Source organism: Hippichthys cyanospilos, chromosome 6 (assembly GCF_059441005.1).
Source record: "Hippichthys cyanospilos isolate Australia breed blue-spotted pipefish chromosome 6, RoL_Hcya_1.0, whole genome shotgun sequence".
NCBI lineage: Eukaryota > Metazoa > Chordata > Actinopteri > Syngnathiformes > Syngnathidae > Hippichthys > Hippichthys cyanospilos.
Genome location: NC_142374.1, coordinates 15,160,313 through 15,184,654, shown reverse-complemented (window position 1 = coordinate 15,184,654; position 24,342 = coordinate 15,160,313). Strand labels below are relative to the sequence as shown.

At 40.8% G+C, this 24,342-nt stretch overlaps 1 protein-coding gene across 1 annotated transcript; it reads left to right on the top strand.

Moving 5' to 3' along the window:
* Positions 1-1,399: 1,399 nt before the first annotated feature.
* LOC148422338 (potassium/sodium hyperpolarization-activated cyclic nucleotide-gated channel 3-like) lies at positions 1,400-23,841 on the top strand. The gene is made up of 8 exons (XM_088416647.1): positions 1,400-2,331; positions 10,175-10,598; positions 12,404-12,565; positions 13,611-13,829; positions 15,391-15,537; positions 16,580-16,820; positions 18,091-18,255; positions 19,284-23,841. The coding sequence occupies exons 1-8, from the start codon at positions 1,703-1,705 to the stop codon at positions 20,792-20,794; spliced, it is 3,498 nt and encodes a 1,165-aa protein (XP_088272773.1). The 5' UTR covers positions 1,400-1,702; the 3' UTR covers positions 20,795-23,841.
* Positions 23,842-24,342: the final 501 nt, after the last annotated feature.

The window sequence follows — 24,342 nt, the reverse complement described above, 5'->3', positions numbered from 1 at the left end:
GGTCACAAAGGATAACTACCATTTATCTCACATATACGTACATATTGTTATATGTATGTTCCACATATAATAGTGTCTTTAGAGTCACTTAATGCTTCAATAATATTCTATGAGTAAACTTGAGAGTGGAGCTGCCTGGTAGTTACTACTATAAGGTCAATAACTTCCTGTTCTTCTTCCTTTTCATCTTCTTCTTCTTGATGAGCAGACTGAGCATGTTTTATGCTTGACTGACCCTTACTAGTAAAAGTTTGAGCCCCAAAAACACTCCTCCGCAAACCTCATACTTTTTGGGAAGTGCTTTCCTTTGATTTGTGATAACACATTTGCTAAAATAGTCTTTAATGGAAGCCTGCTATCTGTTAAGTAAGTGCTTTTAAGATCACAAATAGTATCAGCCAATTTGGCCACTAGGTGATGCTCAAAAACAAGCAATGGAGCCATGTCAAGGCTATTTTTGCATAAGTTTTTTTTTTTTTTTTTTGTGAAGTACTGCTGTGGTATGCCTTTTCCACTTTGCAATAATTCAACATTACTTCATGCTTTTTTTTTAATTGGGCATGATACAAAGTGAGTGGCCGATATCTTTAGTTTGTGGGGGAGTTTTTCTTGCTGCCAATGCAATATGTCTGGAAGAAAGTTCCATGTCAAAAACGGCGGCGCAAACATGGAAACCGATAGTTTTAGTCAACATATTTTTAAAGGCAACTGACCCAACTTGGTCTACTTTTTTCCCTCAGTCCTAACTTAAGCATTCTGTTACTACTTGCTGAAGTTGAGGTTAGGATTTAGGGAATGGCGGTCTCAAGTTGGTTTTAGGATTAAGGTTTGGAGGAGGACAGTCTCTAACGCTGTTCTATATGTGGTCGATAGGATTCACCTACTTATAAAATGTAATAAATACTCCAAAATTCTCACATGTAAAACAAGCTATGTGGTCATCTGAATTGGAGGTCTCTTGTACAACACATAGTAAAACATTTATTAAAAGCTATTGGGGTGCAATTGGGGTGTAATTTCCTAGGGGTTGCTTCAGCACCCCTAAAAAGAGCTTCTTTTTTTCTTAGAAGATGGAAGAACGGACAATTAACCAGTCTTAAGTCTGTGCTCTTCAAACGGTCCCAGATTCGACAAGTTAATTTGTTGCTGCGAACAATATGTTACTTTGGTCAACAAAGGTTGAGAAACGGTACATTTTGTGCAAGTGAATGTTACGTTGTGGGTTTGGATAGATCGGGAGCGTCGGGAAGCAGGTGCCTTGTGCCATATGTGCGTGCACGCGTGTCACCACCTTGTGCTGACACCGCGCATTTATCCTGTAGGGAGGTGGGACCATGCTTTGTCATTGAGGAGCTCAGTAACAGCAGCAGCAGCAGCAGCAGCAGCAGCAACATTCTTTCACTCCTCGTTCACGTCCGACGCTCAGCACGCTGCATCCTGATGCCGTCTCGTCTACACGCAGTGGATCTACACGCGTTTACCTCCTACCTCCTCCACATACAGTGGACTTTGATTGTTGACGCATCTCCAATGTTCGGACCCGGGTTGGCGTGGCAAAGCGAGGCACGTCCCAAGTGTCAAAAACGACCCGTCCTGCCGATGCGCCTGCTCGGCGGTTTGCCTCCGCTGGCACTCCAAATGCACCATACCTATATGCTTCACCCCCCTGCTCCTACCCGCTGTGCTCTCCTCCCGTAAACAGATGGAAAGGTTCCAGTCTTCCATGCGCAAGCGGCTCTACAGCTTGCCGCAAAACATTGGGCAAAGACCTTTTGCGGTGGACGAAGGGGACAGCGGCGACAAGGACGCCAAGAGGAAAAGTATTCTGCTGAGACATTTGTCCTCTCTGTCTCCCGCGAGCAGTTGCAGGAGCATCGAGGAGGGCGCCAGGGATGCCGTCGGGAAGACCAACTTGAACGGGGACTGTCGCCGTTTCAGGGGTAGCGTCACCTCCATCAGCGGGTGTCATCCTAGCGGGTCAGAGGCGGCGGAGCAGCGCCGCCTCATCCCGGAGGCGGACGCCGGCGCGGGGGACACTTCCCCATCCGAGCGCGGCCCGACAGCTGGGGGGCTGAGCGGAGCGGCCGTCGGCCAATCGTCGGTTTTCGATCAGACGAGTTTCATCAAGTTGGAAGGTACCGAGCAAATAATCCCCGAGGATGAGCGCCTCTACCAAGCCGGATTCATGCACCGGCAGTTCGGGGCGATGCTCCAACCCGGAGTCAACAAGTTCTCTCTGCGGATGTTGGGGAGTGAGAGGGCCGTGGAGCATGAGAGAGAACGCGTCAAATCTGCTGGATTCTGGATTATACACCCATACAGTGATTTTAGGTAATTCGTGTGTAGTCCGACTGAAAGCAAACTTTTACACATCCTTTGATATTACAAGTGCAACCAGTCACATGAGAGCCGCCTATCATTGAGTTCATTCAAAAGCAAAAACTGCACTAAAATCAGTTTGTATATCGGTAAAAACTTTATGCGTTGCAGCAACTGAAATGTCAATACAACACTGCAACTAGCTGTCATCTGTCAATTATCTTGTTGATTAATCAATGAATCGAATGAAAAAAAATACAATTTTCACACTTTTATTCAAAGTAGATTATTTCAAATTGATAGTACAGAAAACAATTATAATTCACTTATTGCTTTGGTTCAAAATATGTTGGAAAATATACAAAAATGTTGATATTTGTTTTTCAAAGTAAAAGTATGCTTCTTTTTTTTTAAATTTGATTCAACACAATTCTACAAAATCTTTCTGCTTCACTGCTTTCATGAAGAATGACCAACATCAGAGAATATTTCCTGGCGATGACCTGAATTCCTGAAAATTTTGGACGGTTATTAATTGAAACGATGTCTAATTGATTAACAAAAATCCTTCCATCCATCCACCCATTTTCTAGAGACGCTTATCCTCACTACACTGTTAAAAATTACCAGCATTTTACAATAATTACCTGTATTAATTTACAGTAATTTGTTGTATTTAAGTTACCATGTAATATTACAATGAATACCTGTGTAAATCATAGCAACCTTGGATTTTACAGTATTTACCTGTTATTCTATAGTAAAATCCATTTATCAGTATGTTGTTGTAAATGCATCCACAGGATATTGCTGTATTCATTACTGTGAAAGTAATGCAAAACATATCCAATAATTTCCTGTGAAATCACAGCAAAATTTTAACAGTACAGGGTCACAGGCCTGCTGGTGCCTATATCAGCTGACTATGGGCAGATAATAAAAATCGTTATTGATTAATTTAACAATGGGTTCCGGATTAATTGTATCACCTGTAAATACGTTTATTGCTTGTGCTGCAAAGCACTTGTTTAGAAGTGAAAGCAGGTTAACAATTTGTAGCCAAGTTTTACATGATAAGCGTTTTGGATTATCCATCAGTGAGTTAAAAAAAAATCACTGATCAGTAGAAAGTCCAATATTTATTAGTTTAAAAACAAATTTGTGGAAAAATGAGACTGACCCTGCCGATTGATATGCAATAGGAAGAAAAAAAAGATTTTTTTTTAACTATCTAAAAAAACAATAAAAATGTGGTGTTATGGTGTTTTTCGTGACTTCATTCATCAATAGGCAGATTATTACATAACAGCCAATCACTGATTTTACACAATATGCAAAATATCTGCCAACCTGACCCTGCTGATCAGCTCTATGTAAAGACTACAATTAGTAAAAGTATTTCAGAAACAGCCCAATGTTGTTCTGCATCACTGCAGACCAAAGTAAGTGCATATAGTAAAATTAATACAACTCTGTCATACAACTGCATTATCTTTATAAAGCGGAATTTGTAACATCAGATTGTGACATTGTCTTTAATAGAATGGCAAGTTATCGGTGTGTGTTTTCCTAATTGCAAAATATAGCAATCAGTTTGGTGTGCTAATGCACAGCGTACACTGATCGTGCCACAGTAATCCACCTGGCTAGATGAATGGCTTAATTTCTGAAAATGACCCTCGACTGATGACTTAATCACACGCACACTAAAGGCCACTCTCACGGAGAATCATTTCATGCCTGCTAAAGGAGCTGATTAGAATGCGAAACATCCGAAAGGCACAATCACATTAGATCAACTCTGGCCGCACAGGAACGTTTATCACGGGTGAGCCAACTCAGTTTTCTGAACAATTAAATGTTGTATCGGACAAATCTAAATAGCAACCTGCTGGTTTTCTCTATCCATCACCCCCATCCTTTCTTGACAGCTAACCTGGAAAAGTCTCCATCTTACTTTGCTGTACACTGTGTGCCACTGCAGTATTCTTTTCCACTCATCTGAATTACACTTTTTTAATCATTTAATAAGGCCAGTGGATTAGATTAGAGAGAATGCAGCAGCGGCTTGGAAATGGGGTAATCAAAATAGGGTAACATGACCATTCAAGATATTAGAAGCACACATCAGGCGGGATTATTACAACACAATTAGTTTAATGGAGCGGAGATGTTGTGGATGGGGTGGGTGCCACTCGCAACACGCTGACATCGATGGACAAAACCTCAGATTGGAATGGAATCAAGAGATGCAGCTGTTTGCTCCGTGCTGTATACTAGGTGTCATAGCATCACGCTAAAGCGGCACTTTGAGCCTACTCAACTCAACCCCCCACTATTTAAAATGCAAACCTTGGAGTTTATATTATAGATATTGTGGTTGCTTCTATACTTTTGTTTCTACTTAGCTATGAAAACAAAGGGGGCCAAAAATTGGCACTGCTCAAAATCATACTTAATGTTTAAATTCACGGTCAAACATTTTAGAGCATTTTGACTTCTTCAAGACCCACAGGATGCTATGTTCGGCGGTTTTTATATAAAAATAAACATTATGTAAACAAAACAATAATGACTACTCGAGAATAAACAACTAATCGATCATCAAATTTCTCTATCAGAATTTCTGATCATCGATTACTTGTTGAGAAACCTAAAATTGTCCAAATCATCAGAATTCCATCCTCTCAACAGTATCTATTGACCCATTTATTTAGTCCTCTATAAAAACACACTGATTATTATTGTGTTGAATCCAAATAAGACTTACAAATATCTGTTTTTATTTCTATAATGATCAATATTTTTGCCAATTTTGTGACATAATATTACCCAAACCGGCAACTCAATCCCCACCAAATATTAAGGCATTTTCCCATAATTTTTTAGTCACCAATAGAAAAAGGTCAGTTTCTTCCAATGGACTTAATCTGGGCTGATCATAAAGCCTGTTAAGATCACCCCACTAAAACCGCTTGATTTTCAGAGCTTCGTTTTCAGATTTTAGCTCGGCCACTTTTCCTTTCCCAACATTGAAGCATGACAACCATTCACACTTTATTTATCAGCATGCATTAATTCTTGTTTTAGCATAATTCAAAATCCACTATGTTAATGATTCCAAAAAACATGAATTGCATCATCATTATCATCATCATCATTACCTATCCATCCATTTTCTAGAGCCGCCTTTCCTCACTAGGGTCGCGGGTCTGCCGGTGCCTGCCCCAGTTGACTATGACTATGGCATCACTTCGCACCCCTCGAGGGGGGGCCGCCCCACTATTTGAGAAGCACGGCTTTAACCTAACATAGGGAAAACATAGGTCAAAGCTGACTTTCTAAATCTGAAAGTCAACTGTGAGGCAGACGTGCAATCCACTAAACTACTGTGCAGATCTATGTCGCTGTTAACGTAGGACGCTACACAAGTGTAGCACTGCCAATGTGGCATTAATGTGTTTTCAAGCTACCTGCAAGTACGTCTTGACGTACTTGAAGGCTAAACGCTAAAAACATAGCTTTTGTTCCCATAGCGTCGCGGGGCGTAAATGAGCATTGTGGAAGAAAATGCTGGTTTTAGCATTTAGCTTGCAAGTACATTGGAACATATCTCAAACAATAACTTCATGTGCAAGGAAATAGTATGTTGAGTGTGTCAATTCAACAAAAGTGACTGCAATTCTAATGGATACTAACTTTATATTCAAGTTTTAGTGGGCTCCCACATACATCCCTGGCGGCGGTGCCCTTTTTCAAGTGTTGTGTAATGAATGGCTGCCGCAGACGAGCAGACGCTCTGGGCTGGCTGGCACGTTAATGTGATGGTGGGCCTGAGCTTCGGTCAGTACAGGTGTGTGTTAAGCCACTGAGCTGATGCAGGCTGTTGTCTTTCAGCTGCAGTCTGGCAACTGGAGATAAGTATCTCCCGTACAAATGTGATCCCTTTTTTCAGCTGTCCTGATTGATCTAAGCTCCTTTCACAATTTTAAGCCTTTTTGTGTTCACTTTGCTTATAACTCCTCTCTCTTTGTGCTCTCTCATGCTTTTTAACCGAGTTGCACTCTGACCCAAATCGTGCAAGATTTCTCTCCGTAGAGGTGCACTGTCCCCGCAACTGCAAGCTTTAGTTTGATGCATGTGGCAGATTGCACCAGCTAGTTGCCTGATCTTTGTGGGTCGACTGCTTAGTGCACAGTCAGCTGATGAGCAAACGGGAGGGTCCGCAAAGGGGGACAGTAATGCTCTGTCCCCTGCACACTTATTTTTGTGGTCCAGCTGTTCCCATGTTCTGCAGCACAGTGATGTGTGCAGAGCTGTAATGCTAACTACTCAACATCTGGCTGATGGGAGCTGACTTCTGGAGTTGACATGGATTCCCAGGATATAACGGTGGATTTAGCTAGAGAAGGGATGAGCAATTAGGACCACTGTGTCACAGCAGTGACAACAGGCGGATGAAGGGAACAATGCAAATGCTTTGTTTGAATGACAGCAGAAGGATGAAATGGAAAAATGACCAATCTCATCGTCTTGTACATGAATTAGAACATTCACAAGACAAAGCAGTAATTAAACAAACACTTCTTTACTTTTTAGCCATTGTCCATAGTAAAAGGGTAATATTTTGTCAGTAATAGGTTTGGTAACTTCGATATATTGTTCATGTGATAGTGACACTTTTTAAATGGCATTTTGCCACTCGCTATCAAATGAAAATGGCATCCCATGAACTCAGAGCTTAGATCATGACCAGTCACGGCTCACCTGTTTTATGGGTTTGGTCATGTGACGTTTGCAAACTAAGTTTTCATTGTGATGTCATTGCTACTGCTTATGGAAGTTCGCCGGTACAAAACACCTTTATGATTCGTCTGTAAAGGACTACCGTGACCTAAATACTGTAAACAACTCCTGCCGAAAGTGCACGCCGGGGAAAGATGAGGAATCTATTAAAAAAAGCTTGGATGAATTTAGATTGTTTGAATCTAACTGCGGCGGCCATTGTTTATGTTATAGAGTAGTGCTGAAGACTCCATTTGCCGCACCGACTTTAAAATTCTGCAACGCGTGCAGACAAGATTTTGCGATCTCCTTTCCAGTTTCACATCACTGTTTGCAAGGCAAAATTTAAATTTTGAGCCTTATTAAATTAAATTTAAATTTTGAGCCTTATTAACTCAGGTATTCAAACTCAGGTACTTATGATCTTCAAATGTTTGGCTAAAGGTCTAAAATGGCTAATACTAAATGAATGAAGTACAAAAGTAATTGATTTCTTTAGTTTGTTTTGTTTTAGATTTGTTTTCTTTCTTTCTTCATTTCTTTGACTTTTGCTTAAAACTAAACTACTGCTCTTCTGGGATTTGGGCAGCTAGAACAGAGATGACTTTCATGCAAAAATGGGTGATAGGGAGGGGTGTAGGCACAATTAACATACATGAGGTCCTCGGATTACCACAGTCTCGATTTACATCACCAGCCAGCTAGCAACAAGCAACAAGCTTCGGCTAGCAACTGCTACATATGTCTAAACATTGCAGAGTCGCTGCCCAATACTCGTCACCTTTGAGGTGAAGAATAAGCTTCTCTTAAGATTTTCTGAAAATTATAAATGTGAAGGAAGATGCTATGCTAATTGCTGAGATAACCAAAGACTAACACGACACTTTTAACACTCGAATCAAGCGCTTGTGTGCTCTAGTACACTTTTTACATATGTCCGGCTGCCACCTTTGCCGCCCTGTAAAACCATCTAATGCCAGCACATATGCAAAAAAGATCAAGTGAAGACCAAAACCAGGATTCTTCCAAGTGTGCCAGACACACTAACACACAGTTCCACCTTGCCTGATTTATACCAACAAAAGAAAATGATATTCTTATCAGATCATTTCTCTCTTTAATTTGAAATCTTCCGTCAACAAAACGGGATCCAATCAGCCAAACAGTCCCGCATTTAAAAACAACCTCAAACATGACTCATTTTATTTGATTTGATCACATTTTCATTGTGGATGGACCGTTACGTGACAGTTGTATTAAGTTTCTTTGTATTGCCTTGTAATGAACTGAAGCAAACCAAATTCATATCTGATAAACCTTAGTGCTTTGGCCTAAATGCTTGCAGCCTCGAAACACATCATCTAAACACAGTGTCCCTGCAGTTCTTTTTTATTTATTATCCTATTATCACCATTATGGATTGATATGCTGCATCATGAACATGCTCCTCCTCATCACAAGCTGCTCACATTTATTCAGGCATGGATTACATTGACACTTGTTGACAGGAAGGCGAAAGCCTGATTTAATCAGCTCTCTTTGAAATGAATCACTCGCTGATCAGTGTCCATCCCTCATGAAACAAGTTAGTCTTGAGGATACTCACATGTCACAAATGCCTTTGGGGGAGGGGGACATCTTTGGAGGCTGATTTGTGCTTACTGCTGCCGGCGCGGATGTGCAGGTGTGTCGGACTGGTTGATCGATTCGAGGTTAATTAGTTCTCTCAGATGGATTGTGCGCGCAATCACACACTCACACGCTCAAGATTGTATCCACTTGGAGTTTTGCTCGGTTTGGCTGGGACGAATTGGGCTTATTATTGCTGTGCTTAGTGCCGTATTTAGATCAAATCATTCCATGGAGGACTTTTATAAAAGGTCCTTCATACATCAGTTACTTCAAGGAGAAATTTAATGCAGCATGCAAAAACAAAGGCGATGTAGATATGATGACCAAAATCAATTCGTCCCGCGGCTCGAGATGGCACACAGCACACCGGTGCTGATTCCTGAGCATTGAGTCAGGTGTGAAAATCAATATTTTCTTATGAGCAAATCAGATGGACTTTTAGTCTCCAGCTTTGTGCCCTGAAGCACAATGTTGGACACAAATAGAGGCGGCATGTTCTCAGAGATATTCCGCAGGCCACGTACAAAAGTTTAGCAAAGTTTTCATTTAAGATGTTAAAATTTTCATGACCAAGAGCATCATTTCACCATTGGTGAGTATTGTGTAGGTGATGTTGCTTTTGAAACATACGTTAAAAAAAAAAATCTTATTTTCTATAACAGATTTGGAATTTTATTTACTTCCTGACTGGTCCCGAGTACTCATTGCAACCTTTAGTTTCAACTTTCAGCCGGATTGATCCTATAATTCGAAAATCACAAAAACAAACTATCTCCCATATAATATCACTCTGTTTCCTCAAAGGTGCCACTGGGGCGGTTTTTAATTATTATTATTTTTTTTTTTTACGTTGGACTGGACCCTAACCCACACCCAATGACAGATTTTTTTCAAACAAAATATTGTAATCAACCATCCATTGCTCACTTCCATCATCAAAATAAATAAATAAATAAATAAATAAATAAATAACTTACTTTGCTTTGTGCCCATGGTTTACTTGAGTTGAAAGATATCCCAGATTGCTTTACTCAACTGCGCAAGCGATTTATTCATTCAAATTTTTAAAAAGCAAAATAATACAAAAGTCTCTTAATACCTACTGCTAAACATTGCTTTTTACTTTAGATCTTTGCAATGAATGCGCTGAACAAGATTGTGTGAAGTATGCAGTTCAGTCCATGAAACCATGACTCAAAAAATGACACTTTTGGCCTTCATACTAATGCTTTAATACTTAGCCAGTTTTACACAGATTTTTTTTTATGTTTTTGGCAAAATATTTAATGCTAATTAGCATACAGAAAGCATAAAGTTAGAGATAAAAAAATTCGATTAATGTGATTAAAAAAAATAATGCCCTGACTGACTGTATTTAAGCGACTGCAATGAAACTGTTATTTTACACCCCTAGGTTAAAGATGTAAATATGTTTTAGATTTTACTGGGATCTGACCATGCTGCTGCTAATGGTGGGAAACCTAATCATCATCCCCGTGGGCATCACCTTCTTCAAGGACGAGCACACGCCGCCCTGGATCGTCTTCAATGTGGTCTCGGACACTTTCTTCCTTATGGACCTGGTTCTCAACTTTCGCACGGGCATCGTCAAAGAGGACAACACGGAAATCATTCTGGACCCGCAAAAGATCAAGATCAAGTACCTGAAGAGTTGGTTTGTCGTGGATTTCATCTCCTCTATACCAGTAGACTACATCTTTCTCATCGTAGAGACTCGAATTGATTCCGATTTTTACAAGACTGCACGAGCCCTGAGGATCGTGCGCTTCACCAAAATCCTCAGTCTGCTGCGCCTGCTACGCCTCTCAAGACTCATCCGCTACATCCACCAGTGGGAGGAGGTATATTTGACACAAATTGACTCTAATGAGTGATTAACTGTATTTACTCACCTACCAATTAGTTAGTTACTCCCGGTGGCGTCGTAAAGGAGGGTAAAGTCTTGACTATGGCTAACATGGTGTGAAAAACGATGTTTTCAATTTACAATATTGACCCACAACAAGTTATTCAATGAATGGAATCATTTCGATCATGTATATTCTGTATTCATGATCATATTGAATATTTTGCATGTGCCCCTTAAAGTATTGTTCACCTTGTTAGGGCAATAACTGCCCCTTTGAGAAGCACTTTATATTTTTAATGACATCACTACTAGCATTTAGTCTTTCTTCGGCAGAGGCTGAACTAATGTCTAGTTGAAGAATATACATCCACATAATCTTAATTTTCATTGTATGAAGTGTGTAGTAGGATGTCTTCAAGTTTACTATAGCCACACTGTCATGGAGTAAGATGGCTGTCAAAAAGACATATATAATTTATTTATGTATACAAAGGCATGTATATTTAACAGTTTGTATGAGTACGACTCTATGTTGAGTTTACAAATCGAAAACTTGCGATTGCAAGGTCTTTTGAATACAATTCTCGTTTGCGCGACTATGACCTTGCGAGGCAAAACTTCACGTCGTTGCATGAATCTCTCCTTTGGATTTGTGGATCTGATTCTTTGCATTCGGGGACCTGGATATGCAAATTAATATGAGGTCGCGCCAAGCTAACATGCAAAGTAAGTCGGTCTGCGAGTCATCAGCTGTTATTCAGAAGACCTTCCTCTCGCAAGCCTTCAATGCGTAAACTCAATGCAATTTAGAGTCGTTAAACACGCATACATCTTTTTGACAACAATCTTACTCCATACTCTGTCGTATTGAAATATCAATTAACTAAAGACCTCTTAGAGAGCCGAAAAACAGTTCTTAAAGTAGCACAGTCAGGTTGCTAATTGAATCATGTTGCTAAGCGAAGGTCTGTAACATGAAATCACTGAGCACGTTGCTTGCTTGACTGACCCCAAGTGGTTAAAATTCAAATACAGTAAATAGATGAATAAAAATGAAAACCCCTGACACAAAGCCACTATAGATTATTCATAGCGGCAGGTTGGCGAGTGTTTGTGCTTTTTGGGACGTTCTTTCCTTGGGAAAATACACTAACTACTAAATCAGTAAGCGATTTTAATGAAAATAAATAGCATCAGCCATTTGGCCGCTAGGTGGTGCATCAAGACATGGAATCGAGCCAGGAGTCAAAACAGTCTTTGCATAAGTTTCTTTCTTTTATTTGTTTTGTCAAGATGTACTTTTGTGGTACAGTATTACTTTTCCACTTTGCAAGAATTTAATATTAGATCTTTTTTTTTTTTACTTTTTTTTTTAATTGGAATTGATCCCAAACTTGTGATATCACCTTTTTTTTTAAATTTTTGTTTTTTAATTTTTTTAATTTCTTTTTTTGGGGGGGAGGTCTCCTTTGCCATCATTGCAACACTGCTTACGTCTGTGAAAATTCCAACATTTCAATAGGAGAGTAATACTGTATTTGTGGCAGGTTATTATGCAATATTGGAAGATCCCTTTGTTCTCTATGTACAGTAGGATTAAGAGCACTATAGTCTGGTATAGGGCAACTGTAGCTATCAGCATACAGAGAACAGAACAGACTCCATTTTGCAAATCCTCTGATTGCATGTGACAATTCAAATTTCATAGATTTACAAGAGATATTCATCACATTGTGTCACGTCCATTAATGGTAATAATCTGTGTGTGTGCATTGTGTGTGCGTGCGTGTGTGACAGGTTTTCCATATGACCTATGACCTAGCCAGTGCCATGGTGCGTATCATGAACCTGATTGGTATGATGCTGCTGCTGTGTCACTGGGACGGCTGTCTGCAGTTTCTGGTTCCCATGCTGCAAGACTTCCCTCCTGATTGTTGGGTCACTCGAAATAAGATGGTGGTATGTTTGTTGTTTTATACCACTATTTTCTCTGACAAGTCACATTGGCTGAAACGAAATAATTCTCATGCATACCTGCAGCCAGTAGCAGTTTGTCATCAATTTGTACCTGCCTTTTTTTATGACAGTGTGAATGATACATATCTGATTTTTTCAAATGCGACCCGGGCCACTTGGGTATGTGGTACTAAATCTGGTGCATATCCGATCTTTTGACATATGACTGCCATCTGAACGGCCAGATCATATTCATACGACTCACACGAAACAAATAAACGACAAATGTCTCAATTCTACGCTCAAAAAGGGCAAGCTGCTTCAAAATAAGAAAGCCACAATAGCAGACTAGGCAAAGAAGTTTGAAAATATTCTGAGGGCATGAAAAGAAAGTGTATATTCTGTGTGTCTCTCTGTCTCTCGCTCTCTCTCTTTCTCTTTCTCATTTTGCTCGCTCGGACAAGCTGCTTCCTCCAAACGTGTGAGGGAGACGTTGCTGTCATAGCACAAAATGCCATGGGCAAACACCACATCTTTCGCCATATTTTCTACCTTGAATGAAACAGATCAAAAATCTTGTGGCTCCTCTATGACAGCCATTAGGCATCCATACTTCCATATAAACAATGTTAAGCGCGCCCGCTGTGTTAAGCACGCTGCTCTGCTCATGCTGGTGCTCTGCTCATGCTGGACAGTTTTGGCCCGTTTGGCTTTCACACACAGGTCAGATACATGTCGCTTTTATTTGGAAATGTGAATGACCTCACGAAAAAATCTGATTTCCGAAAAATCGGTATTGAGCACAAAGCCCTAGCACTAGTGATTTCAAGAGCCCATGGCAGATCAGGTTAATGGGGCTAGACGATGAGGCTTGAATCTGAGTGGACAAAAAAAAAAAAAATCACATACATGTCTCGGAAGCATAATTTCCTGGAACGCATATGAATTTAGAATATGAAAGTAGATGAATGCTCCTGATGGCATTTCTGGCGTTGCCCCCAACACTGCCTGCAAATTAACAATTTTTCTGCTTGCTTTCCCCAACCAGAATGACACGTGGGGTCAGCAGTATTCTTACGCCCTCTTCAAAGCCATGAGCCACATGCTGTGCATCGGTTACGGGTTGTACCCGCCAATAGGAATGGCCGACGTGTGGCTCACCATCCTCAGCATGATTGTGGGTGCAACATGCTTTGCCATGTTCGTAGGGCATGCCACTGCCCTCATTCAGTCGCTGGACTCCTCCAGGAGGCAGTATCAAGAAAAGGTAGGAAGCCATTTTTTTGTCAAGGTGTTGCAATGATTTTTCAGGTCAAAGAGATGAAATCTTGAGAATACATGTGTCACTGCAAGTTTTGTGGCAATGCATCTGTGTGCGGCTTACATTCATCTCAAGACAATAAAGAAATAGTTAAAGAATGCCTTCATTGTCATTGTGTATTTTACTGAAAATCAACAACTACATTGAGAGGAAATCATTATGGCACTGTCATATTAATAAAGTACGTATATCTTCATCTCCTCTGTCATTCACAACTTGGCCTTTTTCTCTAGCACTATAATTTTATACTTTTTAAAAACAATGAAATAATTACATGGAATGAAAAAGTTCGTGTATTATGATTTATTCATTGGTGTTCCTTCTGGTGTGCATGGCCACGGGAAGTACATAGTATAATAAATTCATGCAGACTAAGTCCCAATCGATATGGATTTTTTTCTGTTTTAGGTCAATACCAGTTTTGTCCGAAAAAAAAATACTGATTACCAATTAATTGGCTGAAGAATTTGAAAATGATAAAGACTAAAATTACATTGGTTTTTCCGGCTTCATTTCAATAGGTGTCAATCATATGCACATTTTCACTGTGGTATGGACTTAGTGATAATGACACCAGGGTTAGTTCCATACAATTTTTGTAAATGGTTGGAGTGCATACAGGTAAAAAGTTAAAATATTAGCCATTAGCCCAATTAATTTTGGTGTTTTAAAGGCCATTTTGACCAGTCGAACAATTGGGGCTGTAATGTGGAAAATCAAATGAGTTTTGATCAGCCAAGGTAAGGGAGTCTGTAATCCGCTGTAAATGTGGTCTTTCTTTGCAGATGATAAAGAATGTATGCCTGTCATTATTATGTTATTTGGGTACATTCTACATATGTTGCTGCACTATTTTTGGTAATATATCAGTTCATTAAAGAGCAATATCCCCATTTAGATCATATTTGCTGGCATATCTATTGTATTTCCCATCGTGCTATCATTTTGCTAGTGGATCTAAATGCAGTTATGTTTGTTTTAAATACACAACATACAATTGTCTCACTTTTTTTTCTCTAGTTTTGCAATAAACCTGAATAAACAACTGTTCATTGAGTGTCAATAAACAGCTTTAGTCCCCTTTTTTTCTGATAAGTGTGGTCAAGGCACTGGTGTACTCTCAATAGCGCAAGCATATAGTGGACAACAACAAACGTAGGTTGGATCCACTGTCCATTAGTGGTGTTTTGCAGCAAGAGTACATTGCTGAAGGACACAATCGTTAATAACATTAGCCGCAGCCCACAGAGCACAACTGTATTTGTCAGCTGGGGCACAGGGCCAAACCTACACTGTGGACAGGTTTCACAGATGGCCTGACAGTTGAGTGTTAACATAATGAGGCACATTAAAGTCAGCCCTTCAGCCAACACATCAAACAGATTAATGAATATATTGCATTTGCCACAGCTTTGTGTTTTGCCTTCAATATGAAATATTTTCAAATTGCTGTTTTTCTTCTGTTGAAATTGCTCACTTTTCAATCTTATTTTGATTGCGGCCGCAGTACAAACAAGTGGAGCAGTACATGTCCTTCCACAAGCTCCCGGCCGACATGCGCCAGAGAATCCACGATTACTACGAGCACCGCTACCAGGGCAAGATGTTTGACGAGGAGAGCATTTTGGAGGAGCTGAATGAACCGCTGCGAGAGGTCAGAAGTAATCTGCTTTGGGGATTTTTACCTCCAGTGTAACTGCTGCTTGGGTCATAAATATGTTGATTGCGGTGGAAATGTAATCAAATGTAAAGCCGCGGCTTTACATTTGACATTCACTTTAACCACCGCTGTCGCAACGTGGACTGTGATTGACATTTGTTGTTTTGATCTTTCAAATGATTCAAATCATTTAATTTTGGTGGGAAATGTACACAACAACATTTATAATTGAATTATTTTTGATTCGTCGATCCGAGTCAATAAAAACAGTGATAGTGGAAGATCTAAATGGCCTTCGCATAATCTACCTCTATTTTTTTCACCATAATGTTTATACTCTTGTAATCTGATTAGTAAATGCTGGAGACTGCATGGAGGCCTCATTAATCGAGCGCTGCTCACCATGATGCTTTTATAATGATTGCGAAGTATCAACTGCCCGCTATACAAATATTTCACAGACGTTATGATTGTGCCAGAAGCTGGAGAACAGAGGTAAAAAAAAAAGCACTGGCACTCTCTGCTCACCTGTAAGATTTTTTTATTTTTTTTATTTTAATTTTTTTAAATTAAAAGTAAAACACTTTTTTTTCTGTTAATTGTATGCAGTGCTTGTTTGAGTAGCTTGGCACAAGACACCAATTTTATTATTTTAATACCTTAGTAATCATATTAAAAAATGATATGGTTCCAACTTATATGGCATCAAATCATGTTCCCATAACTTTGCTAATGGTAAAAAAAAGTAAATTAGACCATGATAAAGCAGAATAAATAAAATGTCATATTTGTATCAAACCCAGCAAAAGGAATCCTCCGCACACTGACTTAGGGTATACTATTTAAATTTCACACGTAGTCCCAATTGTAAGCTTATCTTGTAAGCCAGCATTTTACCACGTTTGCAAAATCTCAATTCTACAATTTAGCTCACGTTCAAATCTTCAAATGTTGGATTCGTCAAATTACGGTAACTTGATTTATAGCCCAGCCCTACAACAAAGCACGTATTGGTTCATTGCCCCCGCTACTGCAGGAGATCATCAACTTCAACTGCCGTAAGCTGGTGGCCTCCATGCCTCTGTTTGCCAACGCCGACCCCAACTTCGTCACCTCCATGCTGACCAAACTGCGCTTCGAGGTCTTCCAGCCGGGCGACTACATCGTCAGAGAGGGAACCATCGGCAAGAAAATGTACTTCATCCAGCATGGGGTGGTCAGTGTCCTGACCAAAAACAGCCAAGACACCAAGCTGTCAGATGGCTCTTATTTCGGAGGTAATGTCCCCACGCAAGGGGCTGTTTAATGCATACCAATATAGGCCGTGGTTGGCAGCAGTTCACTCATGTGAAGAAGTGGTAATAGTCTGCCTTGTTTTGATTTATTTTGCTCAGGCACTCAGCAGATTAACTTCCCGCACTATTGCGGCTGGAAAAAATTGTCCACATCATCTCCTTAAAAGGGGCCGGGGAATAAAAGCGGCAGGGATTGTTTGATCTTTGCTTCCATCTGTGGGGTTTCCCCCATTTTAACACAGTATTCATGGGATTTTCTTTTCTTGCGATGGAACATATCAATCAGTCAGGTACAATTTTTCCACAAGCCTGTGTGACAAAACCTGTTAGGTCAATCGCGTGGACAATAAATTTGCCAGCCATCCTATGTGCTCATGCGACTAAAATAGATTAACTCAATACACAGGAGAGCAAAGCGAGAGCGTGAGAGACCCTGTGTGTTTGTGTCTGTATCCTCAATATGTTTGCCCTCAAAAATATGTCTATTTCTTCCTTTTTTTTTTTTCAAATGGCGCTTTATTTAATTTTTCTGATCTGGCACGGGAGATTAGGTCAGGACAAACTGTAAGCTGCAGAAATTGCATTAAGTGCTCCATCTGTGTTCAGAGGCAGTGCTCTTCATGTTTCATCAGTTACCCCTGACTGAAACCATTTTGCCAGTAGTATTTCATTTCAGTGAGACAGACATTTGCATTGTCTGTATTTATATAATTTTCAAAGAATTTTTTTTCTATAGGGTCAGGCAAAACGATCTAACATATTTGTAGCATTAATAAAAGACAAATAAAGTAAAGAGACAAAAAAGTGTTTTTATTTTTTTAAAAAGTACATGTAATGGTATTCTGTTTCATTACGTTTTGAAAATTAAATCAGTCAAATGGGATCCATTATTTTCGACACACTGTTGAAGGCGTTCACGAAAGTTGATTTTCGTTTTGATGCAAACCCACTTGCTCTGAAGCTGGTATACACACATAGATAGATAGATAGATAGATAGATAGATAGATAGATAGATAGATAGATAGATAGATAGATAGATAGATAGATAGATAGATAGATAGATAGATAGATAGATAGATAGATAGATAGATAGATAGATAGATAGATAGATAGATAGATAGATAGATAGATAGATTGATAGATAGATAGATATGGTGACTTGAATGTGTGAAACTAAGCAGAAATTAACCACGCTCAGAGGAAAACTTCAAAATAAAATCTTTCTTTCCATTCTTCCCAACGTCTGTGCAGAGATCTGCCTCTTGACACGAGGCAGAAGAACCGCCAGCGTGCGAGCAGAGAATTACTGCCGCCTCTACTCTCTGTCAGTGGACAACTTCAACGAGGTACTGGAGGAGTATCCTATGATGAGGAGAGCCTTCGAGACGGTGGCCCTCGACCGGCTAGATCGCATTGGTGAGATGTTTGGGGATTTAAAAAAAAAAAAAAAATCCTTTTTATTTATGACTTGTGATCCTTATGCTAATTTTTAGGCTACCTTCATGAGTAGTACCATGACTTGTTGATGATTTATATATATATATATATATATATATATATATATATATATATATATATATATATATATATATATATATATATATATATATATATATATATATATATATATATATATATATATATATATATTGTTTATTATAACAAAGCAATGACTGCTCTACCTTTGTCACTAAGAGTGTCACCACATCACCATAATATAATACCGGAAATTTTGTGTACACCTGGAAACAACAACAGTTACCGTATGTTTCACGATATGTACACTTAACTATCTGTGTCTTTTTATGGTTTTTTTTCTATTTTAATTACTTATGTTCTCATAGTTCAAGCAAACTGATTGTGATCATGTAAGCACATTCAATTGTAATTTTTGATACAATTTTGATTCAGATACAATATGAATATCAGTGGAGAGAATGTTAAGCTGTTTTAGACTGATACACTTTTAAAGGTAAGATTGTTTATTTTCAGTAAAAAAAAAAGTTGTGAACTGGTGTGGGCAGGATCTGAGTTCTGAAATGTGCCAGTTTTCATACAAATTTACTGTCAGTGTGAAATATTGGTTAGTTTAGTTGAAGACAAATATCCTTTTCTGTTTTATGAATAACCCAGCTAATTATACCTTCTGGCATCTAGTAGAAGAACACTTGATTATCTTGTCTATTAACATTTCTTTCTTTGATAAGTAGATGAGCAAGGATTCTTTGTTAGTGGTAAAAAAAAAAAAAAAAAAAAAAAAAACCTGACAAGTGAAGTGAAATTGGAGTGTTTCACAGTACATTTGTGTGGTATGTGCAATCAACAGGTGTGTCACACACTAAGTGGAGATCACTCAACCAGTGGCTCGCTGCCTGATGTGAATGTATTGCACTTGTCTACAACTGTGCATTTCTACATCTTTGTCCTCTTTTTTTTAACAACAGGGAAGAGGAACTCTGTTCTTCAGCATAAAGTCCAACATCACCAAAGCTCTGGCACATTAAACCTCCAAGAGAGTGAGATCATCCAAAGGATAGTGCAGCATGACCGCGACATGGCCCAGTGCACACGAGTGATACAGACCAGTAACGCCCAGATCTTGAATATCCCCCCTGCCCCCTCGTCACCCACGCCGGTCATCTGGGCCCCACTGGTTCAGGCTCCACTACAGGCCGCTGCCGCCACCACGCCGTTGGCCCTTGCTTTGGCTCACCACTCCCAGCTGCCACCCATCCTCTTTCATCATCCTCTCATCCCTGGCTCCCTAAAAGACCCCATCAGCCAGAGAAAAAGAACCCACCCTGGAGCACTGCCATCTAGCGTCTGCGGGTCTGTGCCCACTTCTCCTGTTGGTTCGCCAAAATTTCGCGCAGAGGTTGAAACTTCCACTCCGGCCTCTATCAGAGTGTCACACCTCTCGACGGGGCCCTCGCCCATTCTGACGTCCCAGCCCATCTTCACCAGCAGTCTGCAGCCCCTCGCCCCACCCGCTCAGCCTACTCACCCTCCTCCCCATTTGGGCTTGGCCTCAGTGTTCCCCGTAACCCAGGCCGCCGTCCCCTATACTTGCGACGCTCAGCTCCACACGCAGCCCTTCCACGGAGCCATGACCACCCCACCCCATCAGTTCGGTTTGCTCCAGCAGGGGGAGACGGCGAGACTCGGTGGGAGATTCTCGGCCCCCGCCTCTTGCGCCATAAGTCCTCTGATCTCCAGCTCTGTCAGCCCGATTCTAAGCCAGCTGCAGCAAAGTTCTCACGCCATCACGCAGCAGATGGGGTCATGTCATGGCAGCACAGGCAGGATCACCAGCGCGCTGAACTTCCCGCAGTTTCCCATCATCACCAGCACACAGTCCTCCAGTAGGACATCTGCGGGCGGAGGCGGGGCCGCAGCATCTCTGGCGCAGCTCAGTGTAGCGGGCCTCCATTCGGTTTTCCTGCCGCAGGTTCTTCCCGAGCAGTCTGCCCTGGCTTCCCTGACACAGTACGGCTCGGCAGAAGCCTCACCTTGCTACACGCCTCCTCTCCATAGTCCCAGCTTACAGAGCCCTGTGAGGGGAAGGACAGTTTACCAACGTGACGCCCCCGGGTCCAAGCACCCTCACAGCCCCCTTACGGTTCAGACCTCGTGCCCGGCTAAGGTGGCGGGCACCATCAGGGAGAGCAACGACTCAGCAGCTGAGCTCTTTATGCAGGAAATAAAGACTATCTCAGGCTCTTACAGCTCTTTACACCATACACAAGACAAACTTCTGGCTGTCACCTCAGAGGGGGCAACAAACAGTTTTCCCTCCCCCGTTGCAGCCAGTAAACCCCAGGTCGCGATCCCGGGTCACGCCACTGCTGTCACCTGGACATATTCAGGACTTGAACCTCAGAACCAGTTTCTCTCTGTAAATTCTAAAATGTTAGAGAGCCAACACAACCAGTCTAAACTTCCCTCAAGTTCGTGAAACTCAGACACACCCTCCTTTAATGACTACAACTGAATACTCTACGCCTCTGCATCCCTTTTTAACCCCACTTTGCTCCTTCAAACACAGGAGGGTGTGTGATTCTTATCTGATTGCAAATTTTCACAACAGAATGTATGGATTACTGGTAATAATGGACTATTTTTAGAGCATATTTCTCCTTTAAATAGAGTAATGAAAGCCTGATTGATGGGTATATAACACCTCATGAAAATAGGAATTTATCAAGTTATGTCTGCTATATACAGAAAATGTGCTTATTTCACCTTTTTAACCCTGTTTTCCTCACTACCTTTTGTCTTTGCTTATTTACAGCTTTGTAAGTTTGATGAAACCAAAAATGTCCTTAAAAAGTTTCCCCTCTTCTCAGCCATAAATGCAAAGATACACTAAAGAGAACGTTTGTACTAGGAGCAGGAAGTTGAACTTGTTCGAGTTGGATGTTGTACTTTGCCAAGGATTCAGCAGATACACATATGGAATTTCTAGACACATGCAAAGTGAATACAATTTCCAGGTTGGTGACCAGACGATCTTATCATTGTTGTTTGTCAATGAAGTCTGACTCCATGTTTTCTGGGGGAAATTTGCAACCAGGATGGTGAAAAAAGAGGCCATGGTTTTCTGTCAAAACAGAGGATTCTTCCATGAAAGTCACGCTCTTGCAATGAAAGATGTCAAGAGGAGTCCTAAGATACAGATTGATTGAGAATTTGATCCAGATTATCTGTCTTGGCAAAGTGAGTGTTGAGCAAACACTCTGTATATCCGTCGACTACAAAATCTTCCTGTTGTGACTGAAAGAACAAAATCATAGGTGCAAACCTCTTGGCACGGTATCTGGACAGATTAAGGAATAGCAGTGTGATCTCAGTCCTGGCGAACGATCCGTGGCTGGGTTCTGGGGGTTCACTCAATTAGTCTAATGTGCTTTGTGGACTTGGGGAAGATTTTCAGCCTTGTCCCTTGGCTAGTCCTGGAGAAAATGTTAGCTGCACAACACTCCTTTGTGGGCTTGGAGAAGTCATTCTGTCGTGTCCCTTACGGTATTCTGTAGAACATCCTCAGAGAAAATGGAGTGCTGATCCTCCAAATACGGACCGTTTGGTCCCTGTACAACCAGTATCAGAGTTTGGGCTGCATTACTGGCAGTTTTCACAGATGTTACTGTGAGGGTTGGACTCAGCCTTGGCAACTCTTCGTCACTGATTCTATTAATAACATTTATGGACAGAATTCCTCAGCGTTCAATTTGGCGGCCTCTGCTTTTTGCAGATGATCTCCTTTTTTTGGCCCCATTAAGCTGTGAACTTCAGCTACTACTGGAGTTGTTCACAGCCAAGTGTGATGTTATTGGGATGAGAATCCATACCTCCAAATCTGAGGTCATGGGCCTCAGTTATAAAAGAGTAAGATCCTGCCCCAAGTGAAGAAGGTTAAATATCTAGTTTTGTTCAAAAAGAATTGAGTGGGAAATCAATGGACGGATTTTTTTCAGCATCTGTACAGATGATGAAGGAGCAGAGCCAACAGGTTAATCTCTTGACCTATGAGTTGAGATCAAAAGATCATGGACACAAGTGACTGAAACGTGTTTCTTCTACCTGAAGTTTGAGATGTCTCACCGAGATAGCATGAGAAGCTTGGTAATAAGGGAGGGGCAAAGAGTAGTAAAGTTGCTGCTTCTCCAGATCAAAAGTAGTTAGATGAGGTGGCTCAGGCATCTGTGCCCCTTCTTAGTAAATTGGTTTGAGTACAATACACCGGTAAGCGACCCCGAGGGAAGACCTAGGACTTGTTAAACAGACTGTTTTTTGGTTGGCATGCGATTACCTCTGGAATTCCTTTGACGAGTAGGATGAAGTTGCTGTGGAGAGAAAAGTATTATCTGCTGAAAGAAAACGGATGGATGCCGTAACCTTTGTTTCAGTCACCTTTGTAAAGTTATGCAGATCCCTCGTTCAACCAGGAGGAAACCCTAAAACAGACCTTGGTGTGTCAGAGCTACCTGGGAATGCCAATGTCCTCCTTTATGAAAAGTAGCTGACCAGAGACAAACCTAGGCATCTCTACTCGGACTACTGCCCGCAAGAAGAAACTGGATAAATGGATGTCCTCATTTGAAGTTTGTACGTCTTCCGAGTTGTCTCAGCAATATTGCACAGCCGAATGGGCACACAAATCTGATCATATTTGTAAAACTAGTGAATGTACCGTGGTGGACCATGTAGGTCATCAGGAAGATTATGCTGAGTGAAAAAGGCAGCATGGCTCACTTCTCTGTCCTACTGCATGCTTTTTCAGAGGACAATTAGGACACACAAGCCATGCTTTTTGTATATCCGCTGTCTTTTATGCCACATGCAAGTACTGTGAATCAAAGCACTTGTCAGATTGTGTTGATTGTTAGGATGCATTATAGACAAAAGAATCAATGATATGTTTAGGCACGCCAGGCAAATGGGAATGTTTCTTGCACCAATCAAAGGGCTAAAAGAAATCACTTGGACTTGTGATTAGACGCATCGGTGAGTCACGTATCTGCACATTTAGGTAAATGGATTTTATTCAAATCATAATACTGACCGAATCCTTTGCCGTATTAATAACTACTTGCATAGTCGCAACTTGCCGTTGAGATCAATCATGATGATCGGTCATGTGTCGGCTTTCTCTGTGTTGTTTAGCTGCCTAGTTTCTGGATCCTGAGGATGAGTTCTGCTGTGACTGAGTGACGCTTTGGGTCACCAAGCAGCTTCCTCCGCCGTTAGGCTCGATCAATCCCTCATTACTATTCTCCTCAAAGCTCGCAACACCAGAGGCATGTGTGCCGCCTGACTAGAAGGTTACTGTGGGTGCAAGGTATGCATTTTCATTGGCGGGATTGTCTTCTATTTCTATATATTCACTGTTCTTTTTGATGCCTTTGAAATCTGACAATTCCGTCTCCTGTGTACAGTATGTTAGGTCTATTTTATTATTTTAAGGATGAATTTCAATGCAATAAATGATTATCTGCTCAATGATACTTGTCTGTACTGATGAATTATTTGTATTTGCAGAGGCGTAACATGACATAAAGAAGTTTTTTTAAATACATTATCACAACAGCAGGAGCACTAGATTTCCTATTCCATACAAACAAGGAATGGGCGAGTACTGATGCTTAGCATTTTTCCAAGGTATCGGTACTAGCAATTGGCTACAGAAATGATAAAAGGAAAATGCTACATTGGAATAGGTAGGTATTTGGGGGGATTAGCACTTCCGCCTCACAGTACAGAGATTGCAGGTTTGCTTCTGGCTCTGGCCTTCTTATGTGGAGTTTGCATGTTTACCCCATGCCTGTGCGGGTTTTCTCTGGGTACTCCGGTTTCCTGACACATTTCATAACATGCATGGCAGGTTCATTGGACACCCTAAATTGTCCTTAAGTGTGTTTGTGAGCCCTAGTTCAGAGTGCACACTGCCTACTGCACAGTCAGCTGGGATTGGCTCCAGCACACCTGCGACCTTTGTGAGGGCAA